Source organism: Seriola dumerili, unplaced genomic scaffold (genome assembly GCF_002260705.1).
Source record: "Seriola dumerili isolate Sdu_G_001 unplaced genomic scaffold, Sdu_1.0 BDQW01000331.1, whole genome shotgun sequence".
Taxonomy (NCBI): domain Eukaryota; kingdom Metazoa; phylum Chordata; class Actinopteri; order Carangiformes; family Carangidae; genus Seriola; species Seriola dumerili.
In genome coordinates this window covers 12,375,540-12,389,429 of record NW_019174586.1, presented here as the reverse complement: position 1 = coordinate 12,389,429, position 13,890 = coordinate 12,375,540, and the positions used below count along the sequence as shown (strand labels likewise).

The 13,890-nt window shown below is 44.4% G+C and overlaps 1 protein-coding gene across 5 annotated transcripts in view; it reads left to right on the top strand.

Moving 5' to 3' along the window:
- The window catches only part of rapgef2 (Rap guanine nucleotide exchange factor 2), a 64,095-nt gene that overhangs the window by 42,465 nt on the left and 7,740 nt on the right, over nucleotides 1-13,890 (top strand). For all 5 annotated transcript variants that reach the window (XM_022759944.1, XM_022759942.1, XM_022759943.1 and 2 more), the window contains 15 exons: nucleotides 450-627; nucleotides 2,483-2,619; nucleotides 3,489-3,647; nucleotides 4,552-4,704; nucleotides 4,803-4,967; nucleotides 5,262-5,369; nucleotides 5,475-5,678; nucleotides 7,185-7,293; nucleotides 7,545-7,821; nucleotides 8,761-8,918; nucleotides 10,145-10,385; nucleotides 10,643-11,026; nucleotides 11,176-11,387; nucleotides 12,262-12,385; nucleotides 12,895-12,918. In XM_022759944.1, the coding sequence (XP_022615665.1) occupies nucleotides 450-627; nucleotides 2,483-2,619; nucleotides 3,489-3,647; nucleotides 4,552-4,704; nucleotides 4,803-4,967; nucleotides 5,262-5,369; nucleotides 5,475-5,678; nucleotides 7,185-7,293; nucleotides 7,545-7,821; nucleotides 8,761-8,918; nucleotides 10,145-10,385; nucleotides 10,643-11,026; nucleotides 11,176-11,387; nucleotides 12,262-12,385; nucleotides 12,895-12,918 (2,633 nt within the window). The remainder of the gene's footprint in view (nucleotides 1-449; nucleotides 628-2,482; nucleotides 2,620-3,488; nucleotides 3,648-4,551; nucleotides 4,705-4,802; nucleotides 4,968-5,261; nucleotides 5,370-5,474; nucleotides 5,679-7,184; nucleotides 7,294-7,544; nucleotides 7,822-8,760; nucleotides 8,919-10,144; nucleotides 10,386-10,642; nucleotides 11,027-11,175; nucleotides 11,388-12,261; nucleotides 12,386-12,894; nucleotides 12,919-13,890) is intronic.

Here is a 13,890-nt window from a genome sequence, read left to right as displayed (position 1 = left end):
GGGGGGGGGGGGGTTTGCTGTTGTTTGGAAATGCGGTGTGTTGCAGCTGATGTTTGTACTGTGAAATGATTTCAGGTGTGTGTGTGTGTGTGTGTGTGTGTGTGTGTGTGTGTGTGTGTGTGTGTGTGCTCTTGCACCTCTGCGTCCTTATTATGCTGAATTTTTACACTGGCTGTTTACGAATGAGTCTGAGGTTTGACAGTTGAGCATGAGTTGGTGTGGTCAGCAGCTACCAGTGTTTGTAATGAGCATGCAGGTAGGTGATTTATTGTCTCGGGGCTTTCTGTGGACTCGCTGGTTATTGCACAGATTCGAACTCTGCCCTTGGCTACGGGACAGCCCGCTGTGTTTTGCCAACCGCCGATGTTGGACGGAGACGCACCAAAATCCCTCCCCGCGCTCATCATCACCGATCAATAACTCATTTCTCATCTCTTTCCTGTTCCTAGGCCACAGAGAACGAACCGGGTGACATGGACCTGAGTGGCCTGCCAGAGACCGCCGTGGACTCCGAGGAGGACGACGATGAAGAGGACATCGAGCGAGCGTCGGATCCCCTCATGAGCCGGGACATCGTGCGTGACTGCCTGGAGAAGGACCCGATGGACAGAACCGATGATGACATAGGTGAGCACCCAGTCGGGGTTTTATTGTCTCTCTCTGTTTGCGCTACGAGTTACAGAACAAACTGCTGTGAGCGTCAGTGTTTGCACCTCGTGAACAGCGCTGTTGTAAATTCAGTGTATTTTAAATGAATGCGGCGTGTTTCTGTGTAAACCTGCGGGTGTGACACTTCTGTAGAGGTTCTGGGAAAAACACAGAGTTGCTCTCAGCTGGGACAGCGCTCGTCCCAATTTGAGATTAATTCAGTTCTCTATGAAAGCCACACCCTCGCTTCTTATTTAAATCGGTCACAGTAAATTTACATTTGTCTGAAGTCTGAACTCGCTCTCATTTACGATGTAAGCTTTCGAGTAATTCTCAAAGCCACATCAGGCTCCCAGTATCTCACCGCTCAAAGCTGTGACTCAACTCCAATGATAGTGATAGGCATGTTTTAAAAAATAAGTCCATATTCTCAGAGCTTAGCTACAGATGTGGACTGAGGGAGGATGATGCACTGAATGTAGAGACAGTAAGAACGAGTGCCAACCTCCCTCCCCTCCCCTTTCGCTGATCCCGCCACTGTACACCCCCCCCCCCCCCCCCTTCCCTGAACCCCGCCACTGTCCCCCCCCCCACCACCACCACCACCACCCCCACCCCTACCCCTACCCCTCCCTCCCTCTGCCGGCAGGCTTTTCTAGGTCACTCCAGCACATCCTCTCGCCTCACCTCTCCCAGCACATTAAACTTTCAGTGCTTCCGCAGCTTCACACACAACGCTGTTGCCATGCCAAGCACAGGTCAGCCTGAACGCCAGACTGCTGCCGGCCAGCCAGTGAAGGCGCGGCGGATGATAGACCGATGAGGAGAGGAAATAAATTTAAACAATAAAAAAAGACAACATGAACATTACCATAAACCTTACTCTGCAAGATTTCGGTGTGTGCAGATACTGTGTTAATAAAAACTGTTTACAGTAAAGTCTGAGGATTATCCGGAGTAACAGGGAAACCTTGCTCTTCGGTTTTTCAATTGTGATTTTTTTTTTGGGGAGCTTTGAGCAGCACAGAGGGAATTCAGTGCAGCTATTGTTAGATACAGACGGGCGAGAGATTAAAGGAAAACCTGAAAACGAGTGGAGTCGAAGCCACCATCCACAGGGCAGGAGGGGGTCACTGACTGATTTGATTAATATGAAAACGATGTGAATCCTTTGCTCCGGCCTTCACAGTCGCCACATCTCAACCCCTTTTTTAATTTTGCACCGACGTGTTGGAAATCTCTCTCCATCATCGCCGTCATCGAAAAACACCAAACGAGCGAATATGTTCTGGAATAAAACTGTTCATCCCTCCAGTCGATTTCAGACTTACCAAGGTGCACTGAAGCTGTTCTGGCAGCTCGCCGTGTCCCAACACCTTAATCTGTCCCCCGTCTGTGCCTCGAGGGACGTGTGAGGAAATGTGTTTTTTTCTTGGTCATTTAGAGGAGCAGAACCTTTAAATTGGATCATCGCTGACAGAGCGCTCAGGTCCAGTGTCCCCGGTGAACTCGCACGGAGGTCACCGAGTGAACTGTCAGCGATTATTCTTGGCGTGCCTTGGAAGCTCATATCAATGGAATTGATATTTGGCTTTATGTTCTCCAGATAATGATTCCGCCGTCGGCCAATCATTGCGGCGATGATCCGTTTTGATGCTCGGCCTCCAGCTCGTGCCGCCTTGGCTCAAAGCGAGGGCAGCGCAGGCTCGCCAAGAGCTCTGCGTGTCCTCTCTCTCTCTCTCTCTCTCTCCTCTGGGTGTCAAGACTCTGTTTGCTCTTTTTTTGCTCAACCTCCTCCTCTTCCTCCGCTGTCTCTCCTCTGTCCCTCACACAGAGCAATTACTGGAGTTCATGCATCAACTGCCAGCATTCGCAAACATGACCATGTCAGTGAGGAGGGAACTCTGCGCCGTCATGGTTTTCGCCGTGGTCGAACGCGCCGGCACCATCGTTCTCAATGATGGAGAGGAGGTGTGTGTCCGTCCATATTCATCCCCCCACACACACACACACACACACACACACACAAACCTGGTCTTGTGACTTTGTCTTGCCTTTAATTGTATTTTTATATATATGTGTGTGTGTGTGTGTGTGTGTGTGTGTGTGTGTGAGGCAACTGAACCTCAGTCTCACCCCTTCACACCAATGAATCTTTCTTTTCCCATTTGATGTTTTTTTTTCTGCTCTATTAAACCTGAATGGGTGAACGTCTCTTATCACCGGGCCTCAGTACGATCCCCGAGGCAACTGAAGCAGGCGTCACATTTTCTCTTTCTCCCTGCTCCAGACATGACACGAGTTTCAATCAGCACAATTTGGGTTTTTTTTTTTTTTTTTTGGCTATAAGCTACTCAAATAATAGGGCGCAGAACTTGGCTCGAAGGCCCGGACACTTAAGTGAATGTCCGGTCGTAGACAATTCAGGGTTCATTGAGCATATTGTTGCTGTCGGGGGTGAAAGCTGTGAGTCTACAAATTGCCAGCTTTCCAGGAATTCTTAAACAGAATTAGATTTTCTTCATTTCAATCAAGCAGTTTCTACTCATAACAATACTTGCAGTGTATCGCAGCTTATGATTCTAGTTGTGTTTTGCTGGGCGGCTCCAATATTCCCGTGCTATCGCTGTATCCCTCCGAGGAAAGTAAGAAACCATCTGTTAGCTGCAGCGGTCTCCTTGTGGTTCGTTTTGATAAATAACGTCGACTGATTAAGGGACAACAGCTGCTGGGAATATTATTAGCCTGAACTTCCTCTGATCTACAAAGTTAGTATTGTTGTAGTGGCCTCTCTTTTCTCCCTCCAACGTCTAACTACTGTAACCGTGTGTTCTGGTTAGTTGGACTCCTGGTCAGTGATTCTGAACGGGTCGGTGGAGGTGACGTATCCAGACAGCCGGACAGAGATCCTGTGTATGGGCAACAGCTTCGGGGTGTCACCAACCATGGAAAAGGAATACATGAAGGGCGTGATGAAGACCAAGGTGGACGACTGCCAGGTAAGATCATAATGTTCTTGCTCAGGATCAGTGAGCTCTTCGCCTGTTCTCTGTGGCTGCGTCCGCACTGCTACGATTTCACTTTAAAACAGCGTTTTCAAAGGAAAATGACTACCACGGATGAGAGCCAACAAGGAGAGACCATGGGTGTCTACATCATCATTTCCAAAGGTCTCTGTAATCGCCCGTCCAGACGACAACAAACCCCCAGAGTTTTCAAACCAAATCGGGATCAGCAGCGTTTCCAAACGTCTCTCCGTTTTCAGCGATCGAAAACTCCAGAGTCGTGTGTCCGTAGCATGTATCTCATGGCACAAACCCTGCCATCGTATGATATTAATTCCCACTGTGACCCACTTGTGCAGAAAGTATTTGCACTCGTGACACAAAGTCGTTTTGGCCTTAGATGTGAGAAATAACAATCCAGAGAAGAAGAAAAAAAGGCCAGCTCGTGTAAAAGAGAAAGATCACATTTTTTTGCATCGTGTCTTGAAAGAGATGGAAATACGAAACAGTGAAAGTAAAGACCCTGAAATGTTTTAGTCCTTTAATCATCAGGAGCTGAGCTCATCAGGCTGAGATGAGAAAATCTTTGCTCGTAATTAGTGAAAGCCCCTTTTTTCATAATTTATCACTGGGAATAGTAGTTTAGTTGCTATGCAGAATTTATTTCTAGTCGTCTGGTATCAGTTTTATTAATTTAACTTTCGTTTGTCCGTTCATTTATGAGTTCCAGTCAGTTGCTCTGTAAGAGATGACACTAACAGATCAAGAATCAAGAGGATCCAGTGACAGAAATATCAGACATGTTTAAAACAAACCAAACGCAGGAGAAATATTTATGTGTTTGTTTCAGAATGAATTAAATCTGCGTCTAACTCTCGTTGTGCTTGGTCTCGCCCAGTTTGTGTGTATAGCCCAGCAGGACTACTGCTGCATCCTCAACCAGGTGGAGAAGAACATGCAGAAGGTGGAGGAGGAAGGGGAGATCGTCATGGTGAAGGAGCACCGCGAACTGGACCGCACCGGCACCAGGAAAGGACACATCGTAATCAAGGTGACAAACCAACGTTTCAGGAGTCTCGGTGTAACATCAGACAGCTGAGTGATGACGTATCTTATCTTGATAACTAATAATACAATGATGAACCTCAGGGCACACCGGAGCGTCTCACCATGCACCTAGTGGAGGAGCACTCAGTGGTGGACCCCACCTACATCGAGGACTTCCTGTTGACCTACAGGACCTTCCTCTCCAGCCCCATGGTCGTGGGCAAGAAGCTCCTGGAGTGGTTCCACGACCCCAGTCTCAGGGACAAGGTGCGGGCAGGAGGACTTTTGCTTACCTGCATGAAATAATTCAAATATTAATGTCGTTCCCCTTCTCTATATCGCATTTCCTGTCACTCTTCACTGTCCTATCGAATAATAAAGTCATAAAATGGGCAAAATAATAACTTTAAAAAAGAAAATACAGAATTTATACCCTTTGAAATATCGGTTTAACAAAAGGTTTGGACATCTGTGAGTCAGGATGAACAGAACAGTATGTTTACACAACTAGTCGGGCAGTAAACCGTGTGTTGACCTGTACTCGTCATGTGATTGCTCCAGGTTACACGGGTAGTCTTGCTGTGGGTAAACAATCACTTCAACGACTTTGAGGGTGACCCCGCCATGACTCACTTTCTGGAGGAGTTTGAAAACAATCTGGAGAAAGAAGTAAGAGATTGTGAACATGCAAAACTCGATTTGGTTCCTTCGTTTTCTTTTCTAAACTTCATCCTCACGTGTTTGTGTGTGTGTGTGTTGTTTTTGTCTTTGCAGAAAATGTGTGGGCACCTCAGACTGTTAAATATAGCATGTGCTGCTAAAGCCAAGCCGCGGCTGGTGACACTGACCAAGCCGTCCAGGGACTCTCCACTGGCGTTCAGCCTTCTCGGAGGTCAGGAGAAAGGTTTCCGCATCTTTATCGATGCCGTGGAGCCCGGGAGCAAGGCAGCAGAAGCCGGCCTTAAGCGTGGAGATCAGGTAAGATATCTTTGGTCTTTACTGTTTTAACTGTCATCGCACAATGTGTTTGGTGTCTCAGTCGAGGAAGCTTCCACCATCCTCCATGACGTCCTCTACATTTACCATCCTAACGTGTCTGTGCTTCTGCTGTGAGAAAGTGTCTGCAGTTTGTTAAAATCTTGGGATTTCCTCTTGAATTTTTGGGATAAAAACTACCTTCAATATATATGTAATAACCAAGTTTAGCAGTCTCACATGTTTTTCTTTCTGTAGGCTGTGATTGTGAAGAGAAATCACCCCCGTCACACAGAGCAGCACTAGAATTGATCCTTTTTTTCTTTTCTTTTTTTTTTCCTGTCTGAGTTAATTTTTGTTGTGAAATTGGTTTTACATTTTTTTGCTCTAACTGGCATTAAAAGGCTGCAGGCACCCCGTGCTGGCTTTCTCCTCACAACTTGAATTTCTCAAACATTTTCACACATTTCAGTCCTCAGGGCTTTAAGCAAAGTCCCTTAATCCTCGAAACCATCTTGAGAGTGTGTGGATGCGAGTTAAGCCCTCTTGACTCCAAACATCCCCTGCAGCTGTTTCCCCCAAAAGGAAGCAGAGAAGCTGACATCCTTGGAAGCATTCACTCTCTCACACCCGCTTACACCTTCCATTTTTTCCACAGCCTCACTTACTGCCATCGTTAACTCGGGACCTATCATTTCAGAGCTTTAGTATTAATCTCAGTGGTTTTGACATCGGGTCATTAGCAGCAGTCCCTCAGTTGTAAACTTCAGCATCTCACTGATCGCTGCTGATCCCGAAGCAGACATTTGGTTTTGTGAGTGAGTCTTTATCGGCAGCAGAGGGACGGCCTGTTCTTACATCACAGTCAAAGGTGACTTCCTTCTCCACTAAAGAGGAAGCGGTGAAGCCTGGTTGGCACATTGTGTTTAAATGCAAATATCCGGCTCCTGTACAGAGGTCAAGCTGTTCAGACAAAGACATGGCAATTGGAAGGTGGCACGTCCGACGTTAATGTCAAAACCATGTGTCAGACTGAATGTCATGATGCACAACACAGCCAGCGTTTGGCAGTTTATTACCTGCCTTTGTTCGCTGAATGAAATGTAGTACAGAGGTCGTTACCTAGCTCGTTTCCTTTACTTCACGGTTCAACACTTTTCTACAAAGATCCAACACAGATTTAAGTTTTTTTTTTTAGTCTTAGCACTCATGTTTGCATTTTTCTCCAAACATTAATGCATCATTTTACCTCCTTAGACCTTTAAAATCATTAAAATTAATCCCTTTGAAAAGGAAAAATAACAGTTTGACCAACTTGGCACAAAACAAATGAGACCATTAACAGTCATTACTTTGTTTGCAGGGGTCAGAATCACAGAGTTCAACACGCAGCCGCTGCATAATCACCTCTGCTGCGCTGAATAATTGTGTCGTTAGTAAGACGTGAAGTCTGTACCTGTGTGATGGACAGTCAGGGAGATGTACCTGATGGATTTCTTCTCTCTGCAGATCTTGGAGGTCAACGGGCAGAACTTTGAGAATGTCCAGCTCAGTAAAGCCAACGAGATTCTGAAGAACAACACTCACTTGTCCATAACTGTGAAAACAAACCTCTTAGGTAAGGTTTCAAATGTCAAATTTGTGAGAAAAGTTCACCTTTTTGTTTACATTTTGTCCTTTGTTATATGTCCTTTACATACAGGAATCAAAACCCATTAAAATAAATAATGAAAGACAAACAGAAAGTGCTCAAAGACTAAAAGAAAAGAGAAAGAGAGGAGCTGGCAGGAACTCTAAATGATTTTTGCAGTATTTTCAGTAACACAGAGAACATGACTTGTCTCTTGACGTCTCTTCCCTCCTTCCCAGTGTTTAAAGAGCTCCTAACGAGGCCAGAACACGAGCATGACCTGGATGGTGAGGAGGAACACGACAGAAAGAACGGGGCGCCGCACCTTCCAAAGATCGGAGACATCAAGAAGGCGAGCCGCTACTCCATCCCCGACCTGGCGGTGGACGTGGAGCAGGTGATGGGCCTGGAGAAGGTCAGCAAGAAAGCCAAGACCAACACGGTGGGAGGACGCAACAAGCTGAAGAAGATCTTCGACAAGACGCTCACCAGCATCCTGCCTCCTAAACCATACAAGTAATAACAGCAATAACATGTTCACATGTGAAGGGACTTTTATTACAAACCAAACTGACCACACAAACAGTCGTGGGCTTCCCCTGTTGACAGTTCTAGATGGATATTTGATTTTAATACCCAGTAATCATGTTAGATTGTGTTGGTAAACTGCACACAGCATGCCTGTTCACCAGATTAGCAGGTCTGTGATTATCTTATATTAAAATGATGCTGAAAGCGAGACAGAGAGAGAGAGAGAGAGAGAGAGAGACAGTGACAGTGAAAGACAGTTTGTATTTTCCTCTTTAGTTCTCTGTGCAGAGACGAAGCAGTTACATACTCTGAGCTGTTTGTCTCCACTCTCCGCACTTATTCCTGACATTGCATCATGCGAGTCTGTGCTACGTGATCGATCAGTCACCGGCTGAGCTGAATCTGAAAGATATATCCAAAATAGTCAGAAGATGGAGGTTTTCCCTGCAGATTAAAAAGCCTAATATTGTATTTTATCACAATATAATAATTGCATCTGATGTTAAAGGAGTTTCTCTTTGTTTTCATGTTGCGAGAAAAGTTAGATGATGGTGTATATTTTTGAAATTTTTGCAGGATAGATTAGAGATACTGATGCCATTGGAGCCACATCAGCTGTGCCAGCACTGAGCTTTTCTAGCTGTCGTTGCTAAGGACAATAGGTTTGTCATCTGGTTTGTTGTTCTGCTGCTCTAGCAGCAGGTCCAGGACTCAGATTGATCTTTCTGTTCACTGAGCCGAATGTGATCGCACCAGTCAACCGGTCTTTGGTGTGAAATGTGGATCTATTTCATGTGGAATATATTCTGTGCAGCCAGAGGTGTCCACGCCTCCCACTTCTTGCCAACACAGACATCGCCCCCTGCCTTTTGTTGACAGAACTGCGGTCTTACCCCTCCCATGCTCTCCCTCTCGCCCCCACAGTGACGTGTGCGTGGGCCAATCGCAGGACGACAGCATTGTGGGGATGAAACAGTCCAAACAGATCCCACCGGCTCTGCCCGTCAGCGGGAACCTGTCGTCGTCAAACCCGGATCTTCTGCAGTCGCACCACCGCATCCTGGACTTCAACAACCAGCCTGGTGTGTTTCTAACTGTCATCTGGATAAAATATGAAACTGAGACCTTTTGTAGCAAAAATCACTTTTATTTTGTTTTCTCTAAACATTTGACATCATCATTTTAAAATAAGATTAAACAAATGTCCTTTATTTGAATTAAATCTTTTATGGCTAATTTGTGTTAGAAACCTTCTACACTATAAAGAAGCAGTTGAGATTTTAATATTTAGGAACCCTGAGAAGTGTTTTTTAAATATAAAATATTAAACCTATACCCTTTTCTGGAAATTTATTTGATTAGCAATTTGACTAACCAAGGTCACCTCAAGGCCTTTTCTGTGTCTTTCGATCTTTCATACGATCTTCATCAGCAGATGGAGTCTGCTCAGTTGTCATAGAAACGTCTTGTCCATGACCTCGAGGTTTACCAAGGTCAAAAAGGAAACTCGTTTGAAACACAGTTTATAGATAAAATAACCAGATTTAAATGTTTGTTTATGAGATGATCCACTGGTATCGCTTCACACGGATGCAACAAATTTGAAAATATAAATCGTGGTTATTGATTTGCAACACTGGTTAATATTAAAGATATATGTGTGATAGCTTATATCACAGTATATACATTCACATCATCCAGCCATTCAATCAGTTTTATCACTCTGCCACATGTATAGAGCCACTTTAACTATAAACTCTATATTTTTACTGCATCTTCATTAACTCCTGTCCATCACATGTTGTTTATGTCCTTCCAGTTCCAGTCATACTGAGTGAGTACATTCTCTCCCCGTGATCCTGCCTCTCCAGGCACAGCCAAGTCTTTGTCAGTGCCGTCAGACTCGCAGACATTAATGAGATGCTGTACTGTAGTTCGCTGATGTAACACGAACTCAGTTAATCTGCATTCATGCTTGTGGATGCTAATTGAGTAACGCTAACAGCACTGACCTCTCAGTTTTTCTGTGGGCACATGGAGGGGGATTTCTGTCACGGAGATTTGGGATCATATGATTTGTGTGGAGGAAGTGTGTCTCTGATCAAACTAATGAATGATGGGAAATGAGGTTTTGTGGGTGACATCACAAAAGGTACTGGTGTGTTTTTGCTAAAAGAAAATGCTGGGAGGATGGAATGGCTTTTGGTAAATTAAAAAGAAAAAAATCACGGCTGTTACTGAGACTTCGTAGCAAAACGATGCTGATGAATAAGAATTAATCCTCATTACCACGATGTGTTGTCCGCAGATATGTCAGACCAGGTGTTACGAGTCTTCAAGGCGGACCAGCAGTCTCGGTACATCATGATCGGGAAGGACACGACGGCTAAGGAGGTGGTGGCCCAGGCCATCAGGGAGTTCGCCCTGACTGCAGCAGCGGAGGCTTATTCACTATGCGAGGTGTCCGTCACACCAGAGGGCGTCATCAAACAGAGGCGGTTACCAGACCAGCTTTCTAAACTAGCCGACAGGATCCAGCTGAGCGGCAGGTAATGACGTCTCCGGACACCACACTGGCTAAATAAAGGGAAAGAAAATGAATAATGTTACACTTAAATATCCAACGTTATTTAATCTAGAATGATATAAAACGCAGAACAGCTGTTAATACTCAAATCAGTAAGTGTTTGGTATTTTTGCTTAATTAAAACAATCTCTTATTGAATTATCTGTTGTTTACTTAATCAATTATTTGTTTCAGCACTAAAATAAATTTTAAAAATCGCACGTTTTCCTCCGTCATCAGATACTACCTAAAGAGCAACATGGAGACAGAGACGTTATGTTCAGATGAGGACGCCCAGGACCTCCTTCGAGAAGGCCAGATCTCTCTGCTGCAGCTCAGCACGGTGGAGGTGGCCACTCAGCTCTCGATGCGGGCCTTCGAGCTCTTCTGTGCCATCGAGCCCACCGAGTATATCGACGACCTGTTCAAGCTGCGCTCCAAGACGGGCTCAGCCAGCCTGAAGCGCTTCGAGGAGGCCATCAATCACGAGACCTTCTGGGTGGCCACGGAGGTGACGCGGGAGCCCAACCAGCTGAAACGCATGAAGACCGTCAAGCACTTCATCAAGATCGCCCTGCACTGCCGCGAGTGCAAGAACTTCAACTCCATGTTTGCCATCATCAGGTGAGAGGGAGGAACGAGTTCTGCACCTTGTTTTACTGAGTCGATTTGGTTTTTCAGCTTATTTATTCTATCATACTTCAACTATAGCTTCTAATAAAAGACAGCAATCAACTAAACCATATGCATTGAACATGTGGTCCTCCCTACAGCGGTCTGAACCTGGCTCCGGTCTCCAGACTGAGGGGAACTTGGGAAAAGCTACCGAGCAAGTACGAGAAGCTGTTCGGGGATCTGCAGGACCTCTTCGACCCTTCCAGAAATATGGCCAAGTACAGGAATGTCCTCAACAATCAAAACCTCCAGCCACCAATCATCCCCCTGTTCCCTGTCATCAAGAAGGACCTCACCTTCCTACACGAAGGTAAGATCATGTGTCTTTAATAAACGTTATACACCTGATTCCACCTCCAACATGGTACCATCTTGTAAAGCTGACAGTAAATTCACCAGTGACTGAAATACTGTCCGTTTGATAGATGAAATTAATTCAGATTGTAAACAGAAAGATAAGTTTTCAAACTTTAATTGTATGACTGTTTAAGTCAGATCGCAGATACTGCATCATCTACTGATGAAATCTATTTTGTTCATTTCAGTGAACTAAACATTTCAATAAACGCTAGCAAAAAATATGTATCCATAATTCAAAACATTTAAATATGATCTTTAAATGTAATTTAGTAATTGTGTCATTTAAATGTTTAATGCAATTTGAATATGTTTTATAAATGTGGCCAAAACACACCAAACTGTGTGAATTCCACCATTTTGAGGCTACTCCTCTGAGCTAGGCTAGCTGCCTTTTTAGTGAGGCTAGTTTAGCTTGTATTGTTTTGTTTTAACTCTGTTGTTTGAATTTAGCTGCCCACTGTTTTATTTATGCTGTATAAGTGAATTACTATGGTAAGGTATGTGGCTGATGAATATTGATATTTAAATACCAGCAGATAAAGTAGATAAATGTAGATTTAGCTCACACTAGCTGTGGCTATCTCCCCAGCTAGCTTTAGCATTAAGATAGCTTTCTTGCATTAATGCTAACTCTCAGTTGATTTGCTTTTGTAGCAACTGCAGACTTAATGCACACATTATACACATTATCTTGCAGTTATGATTTTTATATGATAAAACAAAGAGAGTGTCAGTTTCTGGTGTAGTGCAGTATCAGCTGTTTGTTCCTGCTGTGCTTCTGTGACTTGTTGGTATTCACCTTCTTTTCATCCCCTGTTTCTCAGGCAATGACTCTAAGGTGGACGGCCTGGTGAACTTTGAGAAGCTGAGGATGATTGCCAAAGAAATTCGCCATGTTGGTCGCATGGCGTCCGTCAACATGGACCCGGCCCTCATGTTCCGGACAAGGTGAGGACACTTTAAAAAAAAAAAAAGACAAAACAAAACAAAAACAAAGCCAGATTTCAGGTAATTAGTGACCCTTCACCCTCCCTGTAGGACCAGTCAGCACACTTCTGACTAACCAAACTGTGTGGGGTTAGCCAGTTCACATAGATTCAGAAAAGATTTCTGCATCACGCTTTTCTTTCAAGCAGCTGTTCCCTCTGGCAACTGTTTCCTCTGGCAACTGTTTCCTCTGGTAACTGTTTCCCCCATACACATTGTTGGCATAAAATGTGCACAGTGCTCCCGTGAAAGTGTTTGTCTTTGTCTAATGATGTCTCTTCCTAGTGGAGTGTTGCCATTTGATTTCCTCTCCGCTGACTGTCATGTGGGTCTCTGGTGAAATTTGCTTCTCTTTGGTGATCTTGGTGGTCTTTCCTGTCCTAAGCTTTGTCCCCTTCTCTCTTTCTCTCTCTCTACTCATCCACCCTTTGCCCCCCATGCTTCTCTTGTTCATGGCACCCGCCCTCTAGGAAGAAGAAATGGAGAAGTTTAGGGTAAGTTTGGTGACCCCTGCAGCCTTTTGCATTCCCTGCACCACGACCTTTTTATCCCGCCAATATGCGCGCTTCTTTTCCTCTTCGTTTCCATTAACCGGTTTGAGTTGAACCCTCCCACTAACACTGCCTGACCCTAACCGAAGGGCATGAATTAAACAAAGGTCACTTATGCTGACGTAGCTATTTACCACATAATGTTTGAGACACGCAGAATATCACTTCTCTTTCATTCCTAAACCAATACACATATCTCCTAAACATGCAACAAATCATTACTAATTCAGGGATCTAGCCTTGCAAAGCAAACGTGACCTCTTGTGATGTGTTGTACCTAACAATATGCATGCAACGTCTTTGAGGTTTGATCTGTGCATCAAACCTCCAAACAGCCAGAGATTCTGGATATAAAGTTTGTTTTTTGTTTTTTTATCATGCTTTACATTCTTGTGGTCGAACGGGACATCATTGAGCACACTGGGAAACATACACACATACACATTACATTCACCTAAAGAGAGAAGGAGGTTTTCACTTCTGTATCCCATGATTATGATTTTAGCATCTTGTAATTATGAGAAAACTGTCATTTTCTCATAATAATGAGACGTCAATCTGAGAAACATGAGCAGCTTCGCTGTAATCACGAGACGCCAAAGTCATATTTATAAGTATTTTTCTTCTCTTTGGTGAATGCAGTGTGTAGAAATTGTGTGTTTTTTTTTGTTTTGTTTTTTTTTTTACAGTCGGAAATGAAACCTGATAAATTTCTTTCCGGTGACTTCTCAGTGACTGACACTGAAGCCCTTGTTCTGTTACTGTTTGTCTGAAACCATGTGCAAAGAAAAAGACTTTAACTGCTACTACAACCGGCTCTGACTCAAGCCACAGAAATGTAAACTATGACCGTGTTACACTAGTAGAACCCCCCCCCCCCCCTTTTCTACCCCCCTGTTGTTTGACTATAACCCC